The 16,043-nt window shown below is 34.1% G+C and overlaps 1 protein-coding gene across 9 annotated transcripts in view; it reads left to right on the top strand.

Annotated features, from left to right (window-relative positions):
* EPHA6 (EPH receptor A6) overlaps window positions 1–16,043 on the top strand; it is an 828,987-nt gene that overhangs the window by 366,134 nt on the left and 446,810 nt on the right. For all 9 annotated transcript variants that reach the window (XM_027586196.2, XM_027586194.2, XM_027586193.2 and 6 more), the window contains exon 4: window positions 2,172–2,327. In XM_027586196.2, coding sequence (XP_027441997.1) covers window positions 2,172–2,327 — 156 coding nt within the window. The remainder of the gene's footprint in view (window positions 1–2,171; window positions 2,328–16,043) is intronic.

Raw genomic sequence — 16,043 nt, 5'->3', positions numbered from 1 at the left:
ATTTATAAATATTGTAGTAGATGAGATAAAGATATGATTAAATTTCTAGTTGGGTTCAACACTTAAAATTACTTGCCAAAGTATCACACATGTAGTCTATGGAATATATTCAGTTATTTTAAACTTCATAATTAAGTAGAAAATAATTACTGACAAAATATATATAAGCTAGATTTATTAAATATTTTATAATACATTGTCTTGTAACTACTGTATCATAAGATTAAATTTAGCGATTACATATTTTTTAAAGAATACTTTATTTGTGAAAATGTTGGGGTTGAGTATATATTATTTACATACTCTGAATTTTGACAGGCTTAAAGAACTATTTTGATGATACAGTGTCTTTATTGATTAGTCACATAGTACTAATTAATTTATCAGCAAGTTAAAGAGACTGTGATTGATATTTATGGATCACCACTAATAGTTTCATTGATAGTGAATAACCAGGTTTTTAAAAGTAATTTTACGTACAGAATTGATCATAACTTCTCTTGAATTACTAGGTCATTTATATAAAGCATTATTATAAAAGCAAACATAAACTATAAAAAATAATCCAGTAATTACATATGTGCACACACGCACGTGTGTGTGTGTGTGTGCACGTGTGCATGCACGCATGCCCCCTCTTATGGTTTACACCTCCTAGAGGGTGAGTCAGTGGTGCATAGTATACTACTGGTATCAGTAGAATTGCAGTCATTTAGATCTGTAGGAACATGCATTGAAATATGTACCTAGGGAAAGACAAATGGTTATTTTATTGGGACTCATTTAGGTAGGAGTTAAATTTACCTTTAAAAAAGGCATTTTTTTCTTTCTTTCTGAATATATAAGCAGAAGCCTTATCAAGAGATTATTGTCCATTATTGTTAATTATTGTGTATTTTTAAATAGAGCATTTTGTGAAAATGTATTAGATTAAAAGAAGTAGTTTGTTAAGACATTTTTTAACATAATATATGTTACTGGAAAATTATTCTTCCTTTATTTTGTATATCAGTGTTAATTTAGAAAGTGGTCAGCAGTGGTTTCTTTGAGACCAGAAACAGCTACCCCTCAACATTCAGGACATTGGATGCATACTTAGCATAGGATCCTTTTTTTCTAGATCTTCCATTTCTGTGAAAAAGTACCCTATAAATGACAATATGGTTAAGCAAAAAGAAAATGTGGTCTAATAAAACATTTCATCACATAACTTTTATTATTTACATTTCATTTTCATGATTTTTTGGTGAAAATTTGGTTATTTGCTTACAGTTTTCATGGTTCTTGCCATATGTGTATAGCATGTATATCTTATTTACTTAATATTTTGTCTACCCACTTTTGAAATTAATTCAAAAATTTTAAATGAATGTATTTAAATATAATAAACAAAAAAATTGCTTGCCATAAAAAATAAAAATAAAATGAGAAAAGTAAAGTAAACTATAGGTAGATTCTTGCTAAAGTCTCTGAACCTAAAGCCAGCTTTCATTTTGTTTAAAAAAATTTTTTTCACCAATAGGACAGGTGTTAAGAAATACCAGCCCTGGGTGCCTGGGTGGCTCAGTTGGTTAAGCGACTGGCTTCAGTTCAGGTCATGATCCTGGAGTCCCAGGATCAAGTCCCACATCGGGCTCCTTGTTCAGCAGGGAGTCTGCTTCTCCCTCTGACCCTCCCCCCCTCTCATGCTCTCTATCTCATTCTCTCTCTCAAATAAATAAATAAAATCTTAAAAAAAAAAAAAAAGAAATGCCAACCCCACACTGGGACTTTCTCCTTTAGTACTCAGAAGGATTGAGGGAAAAATGGAATGCAAATACATTTTACACAATGTAATTCAATGTTATTTAATGCTATCTCCTAGAACTACACAAAATCATTCCCCTTACTGCCAGTGAGCGGCATCCCCACACTCTGGTAATCAATTATTTTGTGTATGTGTATCAGGTACACTTTCCAAAATAGCAACCTGATCCTAAATATGACATCACCATTATGTTACAGATTTTGAATAACTAATTTCATTATTAATATTAACATATATTGACTTTTCTGTATATGTGTAACACTGAACTCTTGAGATCAAAATGTGTGTCAATTAAAACATGTATGTGTACAAATAAAATAAGGCAAGCAATAATAACAATAAAAATATTTTCCTCTTTTTACAGCTTGCAGACCAGGATTCTATAAAGCATTTGCTGGGAACACAAAATGTTCTAAATGCCCTCCCCACAGTTTCACCTATATGGAAGCAACTTCTGTCTGTCAGTGTGAAAAGGGTTACTTCCGAGCTGAAAAAGACCCACCTTCCATGGCATGTACCAGTAAGTCTGTACAATTTTGCATTTGGAAATCCTGTTTTCAACCCTTTGGTTTCTTTATTCTAAATTGTTTTAAAAACTAGACATACAAAATTCTGTGGCAACAGTGTATTTGTCTTTGTTAACAAGTGAAGAAAAAAGTTTCTCTTTCTCTCAGCATAGTTACTTTTCACCTGCTTGCAAAGGAAGTGCCTATTCCTCAAAATTCACATTGATCCAGGACATGCAAATCCCAGCACTGGTGTGAGGCCCTGGAAATTTTTCCAAACCATAATCTGTCCTTAGGAAGTTAAAGCAGTTTAAGGCTACCTAAGAATTTATAAACAAAACTTGTTCTTTGCTTCACCCTTGTCCATTTTAAGGCACATCAATTTAGGAACATCAAGTTCAGTGTGTGGGGGAGCTTCCAGATGGAACTTAAAAAGTCATTGTGCTATTGTTTTGCAGTAAAGTTCTAGTTTTCCTTGACATTTGTCTTTAAAGGAAAGTGTTTTGAGTTTTTCCACATTTCACCTTTCACTTTCCAATCTTTGGGTTGGAACCAATACAATATTAAATTTAAATGTGAAGGTCATTTTAATGCATGCACTGAGAATTTTAAATTATTTGTACTCTTTTATTATAAAGTATTATGAAATATCTGTACATTTAAAAAGTAAAAGTGAATCTATTAATGCATTGCTAAGCTATGCAAAAGTAAAATGTCATCTCTTAGGTAGCTATAAAAGTCTTGTTAAATATGTAAATAAGATATTACAGTGAAAATTTGCCCTTCTGTTTGATGAATTAGTGCCGAACTATTGCTTATCTTATGTAATTCCATAAAGGCAAAAATAGATTGAGAATTATGTAATATTACATATTCCTTAGAGACAATGGTGGTGTCCCATTTCTTTTAACTTATGCAGTCTGTAGAATTATCTGCATTACTAGAGACTTTAATATAAAATATTTTTATAGAATACATTTAATTAAAAAGTAACACATTCATTAGTAGATGTAAGTTTTGTTTTCTGATTGTAAATGCTGAGTGACCATTTTCTTCAGAAACTTGCAGCCTGGAAAATTACTACCTGACATTTTTTTTCATTGGGAACATATTTTAAGTTAATAAATAGAAAAAGGAAATTCTGAAATATAATTTCTCACCTAATTATGTAGAGTTTTTAACAGGAAGACCTTGCTGTTACTATATATATGTAATCCTTCTTGCATGGTTACTGTATTGTGAACAGCATACTACAGCTTAGGTAAATGGTGGTATTTCAAATGGCTAGGAAAGTATTTCTCAAAACCTGTATCAGAAACTGAGTGGAACTTCCTAGGTAAGTGATCGAGGAGAATTTTTATTTTTATTTTCTTAGGAGGCCTTAAATAGACAATTGACAAATTGAAGGAATAAATTGGTTCTCATCAATCTAACCCTTCAGTAAGGTAGCAGGATAGGCTTGCAGTTCTTTGGAATGAGAGTCTGATTAAGGAAATAAATTTTGGATACAACAAGGTTCACAAACCCGGTAAACTAGTCAGGCATTGAATCAGATATATGTACTTATCAGCTTAATGTTTTATGTTTCTTGGATTTTTCTTTCCTCTAGAAAATTTCCTTTTTTATACTTGGTATTATAAATTATGTTTTTATGTTTTTTATCTTTTATGTTTTAATTTTGTTTTAATCAATAGATATCATTTACCAGGGAACTCTGATTGTCTGGTCTTTCACCATCTTTATTAATCTCTTGTTATGGCTGTTTTCTTTTTCTTTTATTTTATTTTACTTTATTTTATTTTAATTCCAGTGTAGTTAACATACAGTGTTATATTAGTTGCAGGTGCACAATATGGTGATTCAACAATTCCACACATCACCCCATGCTCATCACGACCACGCTAGCCTGCAGCTATACTAAATATAGAAGCAGAGAAAGATTTGATTCTGGTCATTGTTGGACAGAGTTTTAGACAGAGAACAGGATTTTGTGTTGCCATCAAATATTGAAAGATAAAACCATCCTAAAAAAAGGTGAAAACTTTAGTGAGATCTCCCTAGTCCAGCCTCAGGAGGCTCCCCTCTCAAGTCTTTTCTGTGCTACTCTCTTAAGAACTTCTGTCATGTTTTAACAAAACTTAGCGTAGTATATTGTAAGTTAACCATCTTTTAGAGTCAAATTATCGAGTATGAATCTTGGTGTTGGTGCTTAATAGCTATGTAACTTTGGGCAAATTGTTTAACCTCTCTTAGCCTCAGTTAACCCATGCATAGTGATAATAACAGTATACTTCATTCTGTAGCTACGATGATTAAATAATTTAATATTTGAAAGGTGCTAAGAACAACACCTAGCACATAGTAGGTGCTACATATATGTTTGTTTAACACAGAAAGTTATTCTCTTATAATCCATTTTGAAATAGTTTTTGATCAGCTAGTATTCAAACTGTTATACACTTTATGGTTGATACTACTATACTGGGTTCATGGTTCCCATCATCTGCATTCTTACAAACTGAAAAAAAAATAATATACTGAATTTTTTGCCTTTTCACAAAATATTTTAAGTCCTGCATTTCTGTTGCCTTTTGATCAGCTAGTATTCAAACTGTTATACACTTTATGGTTAATACTACTATACTGGGCTCATGATTCCCATCATCTGCATTCTTACAAACTGAAAAAAATAATATACTGAATTTTTTACCTTTTCACAAAACATTTTAAGTCCTGCATTTCTGTTGCCTATCTGAGATTAGTCAGGTTTTCTGAATTATACTCTAAGGTGAGAGACCTTCACGGTTATTACAACATATGCAGAAAAAGTAAGGATCCTAAACTCCAAAGTATCATTGCTCCTAAAAATTGGAAAATGAAATGGTTGGGGAAGAAAAATCAGAAAAGTGACAAGTCAGGAGGTCACTGAACAATAAGACTTAAGAAGACCAGGGTAAGTTCACTGAGATATAGAACTTCTGAGGCCAAGAATCAAACAAGCAGTCAGCCTTTTCTGTCTTTCATTAACCACAAATAAGAGCCAAATTTTAATAGATGCATGCTCTCTTAACTTCTAGATCATGTATCTATGAATTAGACATTCTTTATCACCTTTGTTCCTATAGTGCATTATCTGAAGGTCAGAATCTGGGTCAGTTAGCAGGCAGTGCAATCACTTCCTGGTGTTTTTGTCAGTCTTAGCATTTGAAACTGCTTTCAGAGAATCTTCCAGGGATTTAAAAGGAGGCAGATTTTCTCCTTAGTATCAGGGGCAGAGAGATTTTGAATGTATGAGTTTAAAAGAAAGTGAAGGACTAAAATATTGGAAATGACAAACCAGGACTTTGGCTAGTCAATGGCCTAGTATGGAATGATTTTATATATAAGGATAGCATGTGATCATATAATTGATATGATTTTAAGGACTCCAAGAAGTCTTCCCCTACTCCTTAGTGCCATCATCAAAACAATAACAACAACCCTTAAAAATGTAATTTCACCATTAAGAGCTTTATGATTTCTTTGGGTTTTCACTGTAAAGATAGGTGTCTTTTTATTTCATAATCTTGAGATACATCATATATAAGATTTATTCACATAAAAATGTTTATTAAGATTTTATTCTTTTAGTGCAGTTTGAGATTCACAAACAAAATTAAGAGAAAATATAGAAAAGTTCCATATATACCTCCCCGCTCCCAAATATGCACAGCCTCCCTCATTATTAACAGCCCCCACTTGGAGTGGTACATTTGTACAACTGATGAACCTACATTTGCATATCACAATCACCTAAAGTCCACAGTTTACATTAGGGTTCACTCGTGGTGTGCACATTGTACATTCTGTGGGTTTGTATAGGGCATGTATCCAACATTACAGTATCATACAGAGTATTTTCACTGCCCTAGAGCTCCTCTGTGCCCCACTAACCTCTGGCAACCACTCATCTTTTTACTGTCTCCATACTTTTGCCTTTTCTAGAATGTCATATAGTTGGAATCCTACAGTATGCAGACTTTCAGAATGGCTTCTTTCACTTAGTAATATGCATTTAAGATCCCTCCATGCTTTTTCATGGCTGGATAGCTCATTTCTTTTTAGTACTGAATAATACTCCGTTGTCTGGTTGTACCACAGTTTACTTAGCTACTTACCTACTGAAAGACAACTTGATTGCTTCCTAGTTTTGACAGTTAGGAATAAGCTGCTATAAACATGCATGTGCAGGTTTTTGGATGGACATAAGTCTTCAGTTCTTTTAGGGTAGGTACCAAGGAGCATGACTGCTAGATAATATGGTAAAAGTATGTTTAATTTTGTTAAGAAACTACTGAACTACCATTTTGCATTCCCACCAATAAAGAATGAGAGTTCCTGTTGCTCCACATCCTTGCCATCACTTGGTGTTGCCAGTATTCTGGACTTTGGCCCTTTCTGATAGGTGTGTAGTAGAATTTTATTGTTGTTTTAATTTGTATTTCCCTAATGACATGTGATATGGAGCTTCTTTTCATATGTTTTTTGCTATCTGTCTATCTTCTTTGGAAAGGTGTCCACATAAACATTTTTAGGCTTTTCAAACGGCTACAATTAAAAAAAGAAGATGCCTCATATTCAAAGTTAATCCCTCTAATAGTGGTGGGCAAGAGATTGACCTATCTTCAGTCTTCTGCTGGGCCTGGTTTTTGTTAGTTTACTTTTCTGACATTTTGTTCCCACTAACTTCTTCCTCACAACCTATAACTATACTCAAACTTCTATCATTAAAAGAATACTCCAAGACCAATATTTTTTCTCTTCCAAAAAAAAAAAAAATCTTGGGAGAGCAGTCTTTATTGGCTACAGTTCCTTCTTTATTTTATTATTATTATTATTATTATTATTATTTACTTTTTACTCTACTGTATTCAGATTTTTACTCTTCACGCTAGGAGAGTCATCAGATTTTTCCCCCTACTACTTCAAGTAAACTACGTCAGGAATAATTCACCAACGATCTTTGCCATTTTGTGTTAGAAATAAATATATTTATGATGTCTAACTCTTTTGATCATTCCCTGTTTCTTGAAACTATCTGTTCCTTTTTATTCTAGGACATTGTAATCTCCTCTTCACCCTCTTAATTTTCTTACTATTGTATTCATCGCCATTGATGGTTTCTCTTCGTTTCTTTACCCATTAAATGTTAGTTTTCCTTACATTCCTTTTTTTGCTTTCTTGTTTTTTCATATGTTCTCATTCTCAGGGCTTGAATCACCTGTAAATAGATGGTTCCTATATTTTTATTCATATTCTGGTCTTTTCTCCTAAAGTCCAAAGTTGCCTAACCAACTGATTGTGGGATTTGGCAAACTAAGTGCCCTGTGGAAACCTGCCCAAATGTCTGAGCTTACTTCACACCATACTCTCTTTGATTATTAAACTTATCGACTTCCAAGATGCTAAGCTTGTTGTCATCCTTAGGGCCAGCAGTTTCTTCTACTTGAAATACTCTCCCTCAAGGTCTTAGGGTTATTTTCTTTTTGTCCTTCAGGCTCAGATATCAGCTCTTAGGACAGGTACTCCCTGACCAATCATTCAAAAATAGAATTCCTCCCAGTACTCTTTTTTATATCACTTTTAATTTTTTTAATTTTATTTTATTATGTTAATCACCATACATTACATCATTAGTTTATTTTATTTTATTTTATTATGTTATGTTAGTCACCATACATTACATCATTAGTTTTTGATGTAGTGCTCAATGATTCATTATTTGTATATAACACTCAGTGCTCCATTTAATACATGCCCTCTTTAATACCCATCACCAGGCTAATCCATCCCCCTACTCCCCTCCCTTCTAGAACCCTCAGTTTGTTTCTCAGAGTCCATAGTCTCTCATGGTTCGTCACCCCCTCCGATTTCCCCCCCTTCATTTTTCCCTTCCTACTATCTTCTTCTTCTTTTTTTTTTTTTTAACATGTAATGTATTATTTGTTTCAGAGGTACAGGTCTGTGATTCATCAGTCTTACACAATTCACAATGCTTACCATAGCACATACCCTTCCCAATGTCTATCACCCAGCCACCCCATCCCTCCCACCCCCCACCACTCCAGCAACCCTCAGTTTGTTTCCTGAGATTAAGAATTCCTCATATCAGTGAGGTCATATGATACATGTCTTTCTCTGATTGACTTTTTTCGCTCAGCATAATACCCTTTAGTTCCATACACATTATTGCAAATGGCAAGATTTCATTCCTTTTGATGGCTGCATAATATTCCATTATATATACCACTTCTTCTTTATCCACTCATCTGTCGATGGACATCTTGGCTCTTTCCATAGTTTAACTATTGTGGACATTGCTGCTATAAACATCGGGGTCCACATACCCCTTCAGATCACTACATTTGTATCTTTGGGGTAAATACCTATAAGTATAATTGCTGGGTCATATGGTAGCTCTATTTTCAACTTTTTGAGGAACCTCCATACTGTTTTCCAGAGTGGCTGCACCAGCTTGCATTCCCACCAACAGTGTAGGAGGGTTCCCCTTTCTCCGCATCCCCGCCAACATCTGTCGTTTCCTGACTTGTTAATTTTAGCCATTCTGATGGGTGTGAGGTGGTATCTCACTGAGGTTTTGATTTGGATTTCCCTGATGTCGAGCGATGTTGAGCACTTTTTCATGTATCTGTCTTTAAAATTTCTGATTCATTTGTACACTTGCTTCTTTGTTTATTATCATCTTAGTCATACTAGACTGTAAGACCCATGAGATCATGGACGTTCTTTCTCTCCTGTATCTCCAGCACAGAATTACTACTAATAATAATAGTACCTAGGTACTAGACACTAGGCCCTAAATAAATATTTGGTGAATGAGTAAACTAATAATTTCAAGTTCAACCTGCAAAAACCAATTTATTGCTTTTTCTTTCAGCCGGCTTATCCACCCTGGCTTTATTTATTTATCCTGGTGAATCCTTATTTACCCTATCTAAGCCAGAAAGCTTGGAATCATAACTCCTGCCCTTGCCCTAACATGTAGTAGTCACAAGTCCTATCAGTTCTACCTATTAACATTTCTTCTGTCCAGTCCTTCCTGTCAGTTCCTGGCCCTATCCTTTTAGTTGCCATCTTTGACTCTCCCTTGGGGTAGTTTAATAATATCCTGGCAAGTCTCCTTCCTCTAGTCTTCCACAGCTCCAAAATATTCCAAACTTTTAGAAACAAGATCATATCATATTGATCATATCACCACTTCTGCCTAAGGTCTTTCAAAGCCCAACCCCTATTTGCCAGACTCATTAGAATCAATCCATCCTGCCCTGACCTATTTCTTTCCCTCTAATTTTAACTATATTAGGATCTCTCAAACAGCCCTACTAACCAGTTATATTGCAACATACTTGAGTTCAGGTCTTCTTGATTTTTAAAAATTCCTTTTGTCCTTTTTGCTTAAACTGTAAAATATATAAATGGAATTATGAATAAGATATGCAACAATGAATCATGGAACACTACATCAAAAACTAATAATGTACTGTATGGTGACTAACATAACATAATAAAATAAAATTTAAAAAAATGAAATATTGAATGTTTTCTCTAGATTTTTAATCTACTTCATAAACTCATAACTTTATTTCTCAGGTGACTAATTAATGCATATTCTGTGCTTTAAAGGGTGAGCTGTGGAGGACACTCCTTAATATCAGGTCTTGGTCAATTAGGGCTGCCTCTGAGAGCAGTTGAGAACACAGGAGACACCACTGCCTGACAAGAAATCTCTTATCAAAATAACTACCTAAGGCTTTTCCAGGCCAGAAGGGAAAAATACTCACTGAGGCTAAAGAAACAAAGGAAAATAAGAATTACTGAAAAAGTACTTATTCAGCAGGAAAGGCAGAGAGCATGAAAGGATCAAAAGAAATGAAGTGAGGGTCTAACATATGGATGCATGAGAAGTTAGACAAAATATAATTACACTGTCATAGAATTTTTACTTTGATGCTTCTCATGTGTTTAAATCAATAGGATCTTTTTAAAGCTACTGAACAGGTGCTGGAAGATTAACACGTTCAACAAACATTTGTGTTACCCACTTAGAAATCATATATATATATATGTATATATATATATATATGATAAATGTGAATTATATATATATATATATTCCATTAGAATTACCCGTATATATATATATATATACTCATCATTAAGAATTTCTCTTTTTTTGTCATCTAAATATGAATCAAATATCTTGTGAGTAAAACCAGTTTGTTCAAACTTCATTCTTTTTTTTTTAAGATTTTATTCATTTTAGAGCGAGAGAGAGCATGCAGAGAGAGAGCATGAGGTGAGGGGGAGGGGCAGAGGGAGAAGCAGGCTCCCTGCTGAGCAGGAAGCCCAATGCAGAGCTTGATCCCAGGGCTCTGGGATTATGACCTGAGCTGAAGACAGATGCTTAACCGACTGAGCCACCCAGGCACCCCTCAACATAATTCTTTTTTTTTTTTTTGAGATTTTATTTATTTATTTGGCAGAGAGAGAACAAGTAGGCAGAGAGGCAGGCAGAGGGAGAGAGAGAAGCAGGCTCCCCACCGAGCAGGGAGCCCAATGCGGGGCTCGATCCCAGGACCCTGGGATTATGACCTGAGCCGAAGGCAGCCGCTTAACCGACTGAGCCACCCAGGCGCCCCGTAATTCTTAATATAAAGGCAAATATCATGTTTTTGTATCTTTGTATTTGAACTGCAGTGACCAGGACTGACATGAACATATAAAAGTTGAATTTACTTTTGCTCTAAGGCTAACATTGTAAAATGGCTTCTTTCCTGCTGGAATAACTGGCAACTTAAAAAAGCCATGATTCTCTCATTCTTATTTTGAGTATAGAATAAGTAGTGTGTTGAAATGCAGCAGGAGCGGTGTTCTTCATTTCAGCTTCCCTACTCAGGTCCCCCACTTCTAGGTGGGGACAGGATGTTCACAGCCAGGTATCACAGCTCTGCTTGCTATCTCTTCTTTTTTTTCTCATATCTTTAAGTTTTTTTCTTCTCTCTTTCCTAAGCATGTTTTGCATGAAGAACCCATTCTGGTTCCATGCTTTTCCATCTCACAACTAAAATACAAAAGTGGAACTGATTTGGGTAGGTGGCTCATTGTAAACATGATGTAGGACCACGGTTTTGCAGATAGCAGAATGGGAGAAGTTGCAAAGATGGATTGTGTTACTTCTAGAAGGCTGTGTTATATCTTGTCTTATTATAGAAGATAACTTTAAATATTCACTCCGTCTATTGCAGTGGTATATTTTTAAAATTAAAATGACCTTGGGGCACCTGGGTGGCTCAGTCGTTAAGCATCTGCCTTCGGCTCAGGTCATGATCCCAGAGTCCTGGGATCAAGCCCCACATTGGGCTCCCTGCTCAGGGAGTGTTCCCTCTCTCACTGTGTCTCTCTCTGTCAAATAAATAAAAATCTTTAAAAATTAATTAATTAATTAATTAATTAAAATTAAAATGACCTTACATTATGGAATAAATGCCTATATGCAATGAATCCCAGTTTCCCCAATACTGGTCACTGATGTAGGATGTCATTTGAGCTTCATGGAGTTTCCTAAATATAAATACTATCATTTTTATTTCAGCAGAGGAGGTTCTTTTATCAAATTATTTGGGAGAGTTTCCTCTATAGGACGAGATATTAAGTGGTCATACTGCTGATGCTGGAGAATTGAGTTACCACTTGCTACCAGGGCTCTATAGTTGGAATTCAGAGAGTATTGTCCCATTCAATATCATCTACTTGTACATAACAAACCAATTACTGAGAAGCATCCATAATTGGAAAGATAGCATTCATTATTATCCCAACACTGTTATGCATTTAGAGAAAGGTTATTAATTTGCTTTAATCCATTTATTGTTTTGTTTTCCCTCCCAAATTATGACTGTGCTTAGTCTCTTCATATTTCTCTTTTCTATTTCTAACAAGCCTTCACTTAAAAATAATTGACTCAGACACAGAAAGGACTGTATGTAGGTGTGCATAATTTTTTTCATGGTATTTGGGAACTGGATGATATTTGACTCAGAAGACCCAAAGCCAGACTTCTCATTATTTCATTTGTATTTTAGTGTTCTTTTCTCATACATGTGATTTTGCCATTTAACTCTTGACCTGTACAGCTATAATACATTTCTGTAATTCATACAATTAGTTATTCTATGGGTTTATATTTTTTTTCTGAATTGATGAAGGAAGCCTATAACCATTTCTTGGAATTTTTCCAAGGTAAAATTATATCTATGTTCTATAGCATAGAAATGTGGGGCCACAAATGTTTACTTTTCAAGTTTTTAAGTGTCCACAGAACTATATTTTGAGAAGTTTTGGGGTTTTTTGTTTGTATTTTGAAAAGTTTTAAATTCCTTCCCAATGGATAGAGAAATGGGTGACTACCCTTTTTGTTTTGGGTCTTTATTTGTTAATCTCAGTTACCATAATATAAACATTCCCTTCTGCTTCTTAAGTGACTTTCAAGTCATATGAATCTATCTGTAGCCAGTAACACCAGGCTCTTGGAAAAATTATAATCTCAAACTATCTGTCCTCCAATATATGTGAAAATTGGCACTATTTGAAAAATAATTCTTGGAGAATTCTACAAACCTATGCATTCTATTTGTTCCCTTAGTTAAAGCACATATTACCTCTGAATCAAGCTGGACCAAGATAGACTTGTATACAGTGATACAAATATTTCAGTGTAATGTGTACATTGTGTTAGTCACATCTTCTATAAAATGGTGATTAATAACTACCTTATGAGTTTATCATGATAACTCTATTAAATAAATCATGGAAAATATTAAGTACACTTCTTAGAGCAAAACTAGTACTCAAAAACGTTGGCTCTATTTTTAAAAATCATACCTATAAGGTATAAAAGTGCTCCTTTCTGCCTGAGGACCAATAGGGAAGTTTCACAAAGGGGTAACACCTAAATTGGAACATGAAGAATGAGTAGGAGTCTCCCGCAGAGCAAAAGGACATAAAGGAACACTATGCACAAAGGCATTGAGATGCATCAAAAGGAAGCAAGAGGCCTGCTTATGAAGACACATGGTGACAAGGTTCAGAGGTTTAGGGTTTTTTTTTATTCTGGAAGTGAATGGTATCTGGTCTATTAGATTTTTGTTTGTTTTCTTTAACTGTGAGTTTTAGAAATAATGGAGAATCTAAAAAGAATTATCTCTCATCATTTACAGTACTATGAATACATTAATGGATAGCAAGTCTTAATTTTGGCATAGTTTAGTTACTGAAGTAGGTGTAAAAATATTGAAGAAAATGAAAATATGTGGAATGCAAAGGATTTGAAGTGTGCATAGTGTTGTATTTTGAGCAATATTTATCTTGAAGATTTTATTTTCAATTGCTCTTCTGTATATAAAATTATTTAAAAATGCTCTAAGATAACATTATTAAAAAGAATCTGTCATTGGAAAGCAATAAATTTCTCAATTTGTATGTTTTGAAAGTTTGTATTTGACAATACTCTAAGCAAGGCCCTATAAAATACTTTAAATATTTATTTACCAGACATTTTTTTTTTGTTATCCATAGGAAGACTACACATAGAGTTAAAAAATTCTAAACATAAGAAGACCTAGGTATCAGGCGCCTGGGTGGCTCAGTTGGTTAAGCGACTGCCTTCAGCTCAGGTCATGATCCTGGAGTCCCGGGATCGAGTCCCGCATCAGGCTCCCTGCTCAGCAGAGTCTGCTTCTCTCTCTGATCCTCTTCCCTCTCATGCTATCTCTCATTCTCCCTCTCTCAAATAAATAAATAAAATCTTAAAAAAAAAAGAAAAAGAAGACCTAGGTATCATCTGACCATGAATACAGCATGTTACCTTCACGTAATTACAATACTTTCCTGGGCCTCATTTCCTTATCTGACTAAACTGGTTTATCTTCCCTCTGGTGAGGTTGAAGCTCCACTTTTGTGATTACTCATCATCCATTTCCAAATATACAAACATTTTATGAACAAAACTTAGAGCACAATGTGGCTTAAAGAAGGAAAATACAAAACTCTGCTTGCAGTTACTCCTATTAAATATATTTTTCAAAGCTCATTTGGGATGGACATTAGATTAAAATATAACTATAGATAAAAGTTAAAGTTAATAGTGATAATTCAAAAACTGAGATGACTTTTAGAGTTTTAAATTATGCCCATATGCAAATCTGACAACCTATATTTTTAGTACATCATTAAAATCTAGAGATGTACTTTTTCATTTATTCCTATATGTTTATCTTTCTTCAGCAAATTTTAAAATTTAGTCATTGCAAAAACATTTACCTAAATTTCTCTAGTTGGTTCAATATATTTTTTAAATGTTCTCTTTGGCATAGATCAACATAGAACTATTTTTCTCTCATTTGTAAACTCATAAATAAGAAGAAATTTCCTTTTCATTAGGAAACTATGCTAATATATTTATCATAGTCATTAAATTAACAAACACATTTAAATTTTTGCCAAGTAGTAACTTAACTGATAAAATATAGCTTAGTAAACAGTAGCCTTCCATGACTTGATATCCTCAGTTATTTGGATCAAATTTTCATTGTTCTTAATGTTAGAAAATGCATCTGCAAACGTAATTAGCTATACAGTAGGTGGATAATCAGTCTCCAGTCAGTATGAATAAGACCCCTGTTTATTTGTAGCATATTTCTACAATTATAATCATGAAATATAAATCTGGAGCAATTGATGTAGTAACTAAAATATCCTTAAGTTTGCTCTCCTTCTGTGTCAGCCTGTAAGAGTGTTCTGCAGGATGCTAGTATTCCTATAGATGCTTCTTGGAAAATAAGGTTCTATAAACAAATGTTTGGGAATTTTGGATTCAACAAAGAGAAGCAAATTGTGTTACTTTTGTTCCAGGGTCAGTCGGCCAGAGGAGTCTTAACTGGAGTACCAAGCTCATTTTTTGTATGATAGCTCATGGGACTAGAGATACGGCACAGGATATATTTTGGGAAATGCAGTTTATTTAAAAATACTTTACATAAAATGAAATAAAACAAAATAAAAATTGTAGCCCACCTGGCCTCTGTTACTCAGAGGAAGATGGGGGCTGCTGGCTCAGATGCTTTTCTGAAGAGAAAAAACAGCACTGTCCCCAGCTTCTCATAAGTTTGCTATTGCAGCACTATTCCTTTATTCTTTAAAAGTGTAAAGGGGGAATGCAAAGTGAAGCAAAAAATAAAAAGAAGATTAAAGATTTATTTTCTAAATACACTAGTAGAAATAAAATTGTAGTTTTAATGTAAGGTTTATTATATGATGGACTTGAAAAACATCTAGTTGCAAATCAGAATAATGGCCCTTCTCTATGAAGTCAATCTGGAGGGTGAAGTGTGGAGATTGTTTTTCTTCTATGTGAATTACTTGTTTCCTTTAAAGAAAAAAAAAAAATCAACGTAAGGAAATCCCTAAAAGTTTCAATACAGATGTCTCCAAAAGGGTTATTGCTGCCAAGTTTTTTTTCCCAATGTCACATAATCTTTGTATAATTTATAAATGATAACAAAGCAATCAGGCCACATTCATAAAAACCCAGTGACACATAATTTAGTTGAATCTGAGGATTAGAATTAATTGTCTCTCTTTGTTCCAAGTTCTAAATCTTAGTAAATGATTCA

The sequence above is a fragment of the Zalophus californianus genome, chromosome 1, assembly GCF_009762305.2.
Source record: "Zalophus californianus isolate mZalCal1 chromosome 1, mZalCal1.pri.v2, whole genome shotgun sequence".
Classification (NCBI taxonomy): domain Eukaryota; kingdom Metazoa; phylum Chordata; class Mammalia; order Carnivora; family Otariidae; genus Zalophus; species Zalophus californianus.
This window is presented reverse-complemented; position numbering and strand designations above follow the sequence as displayed.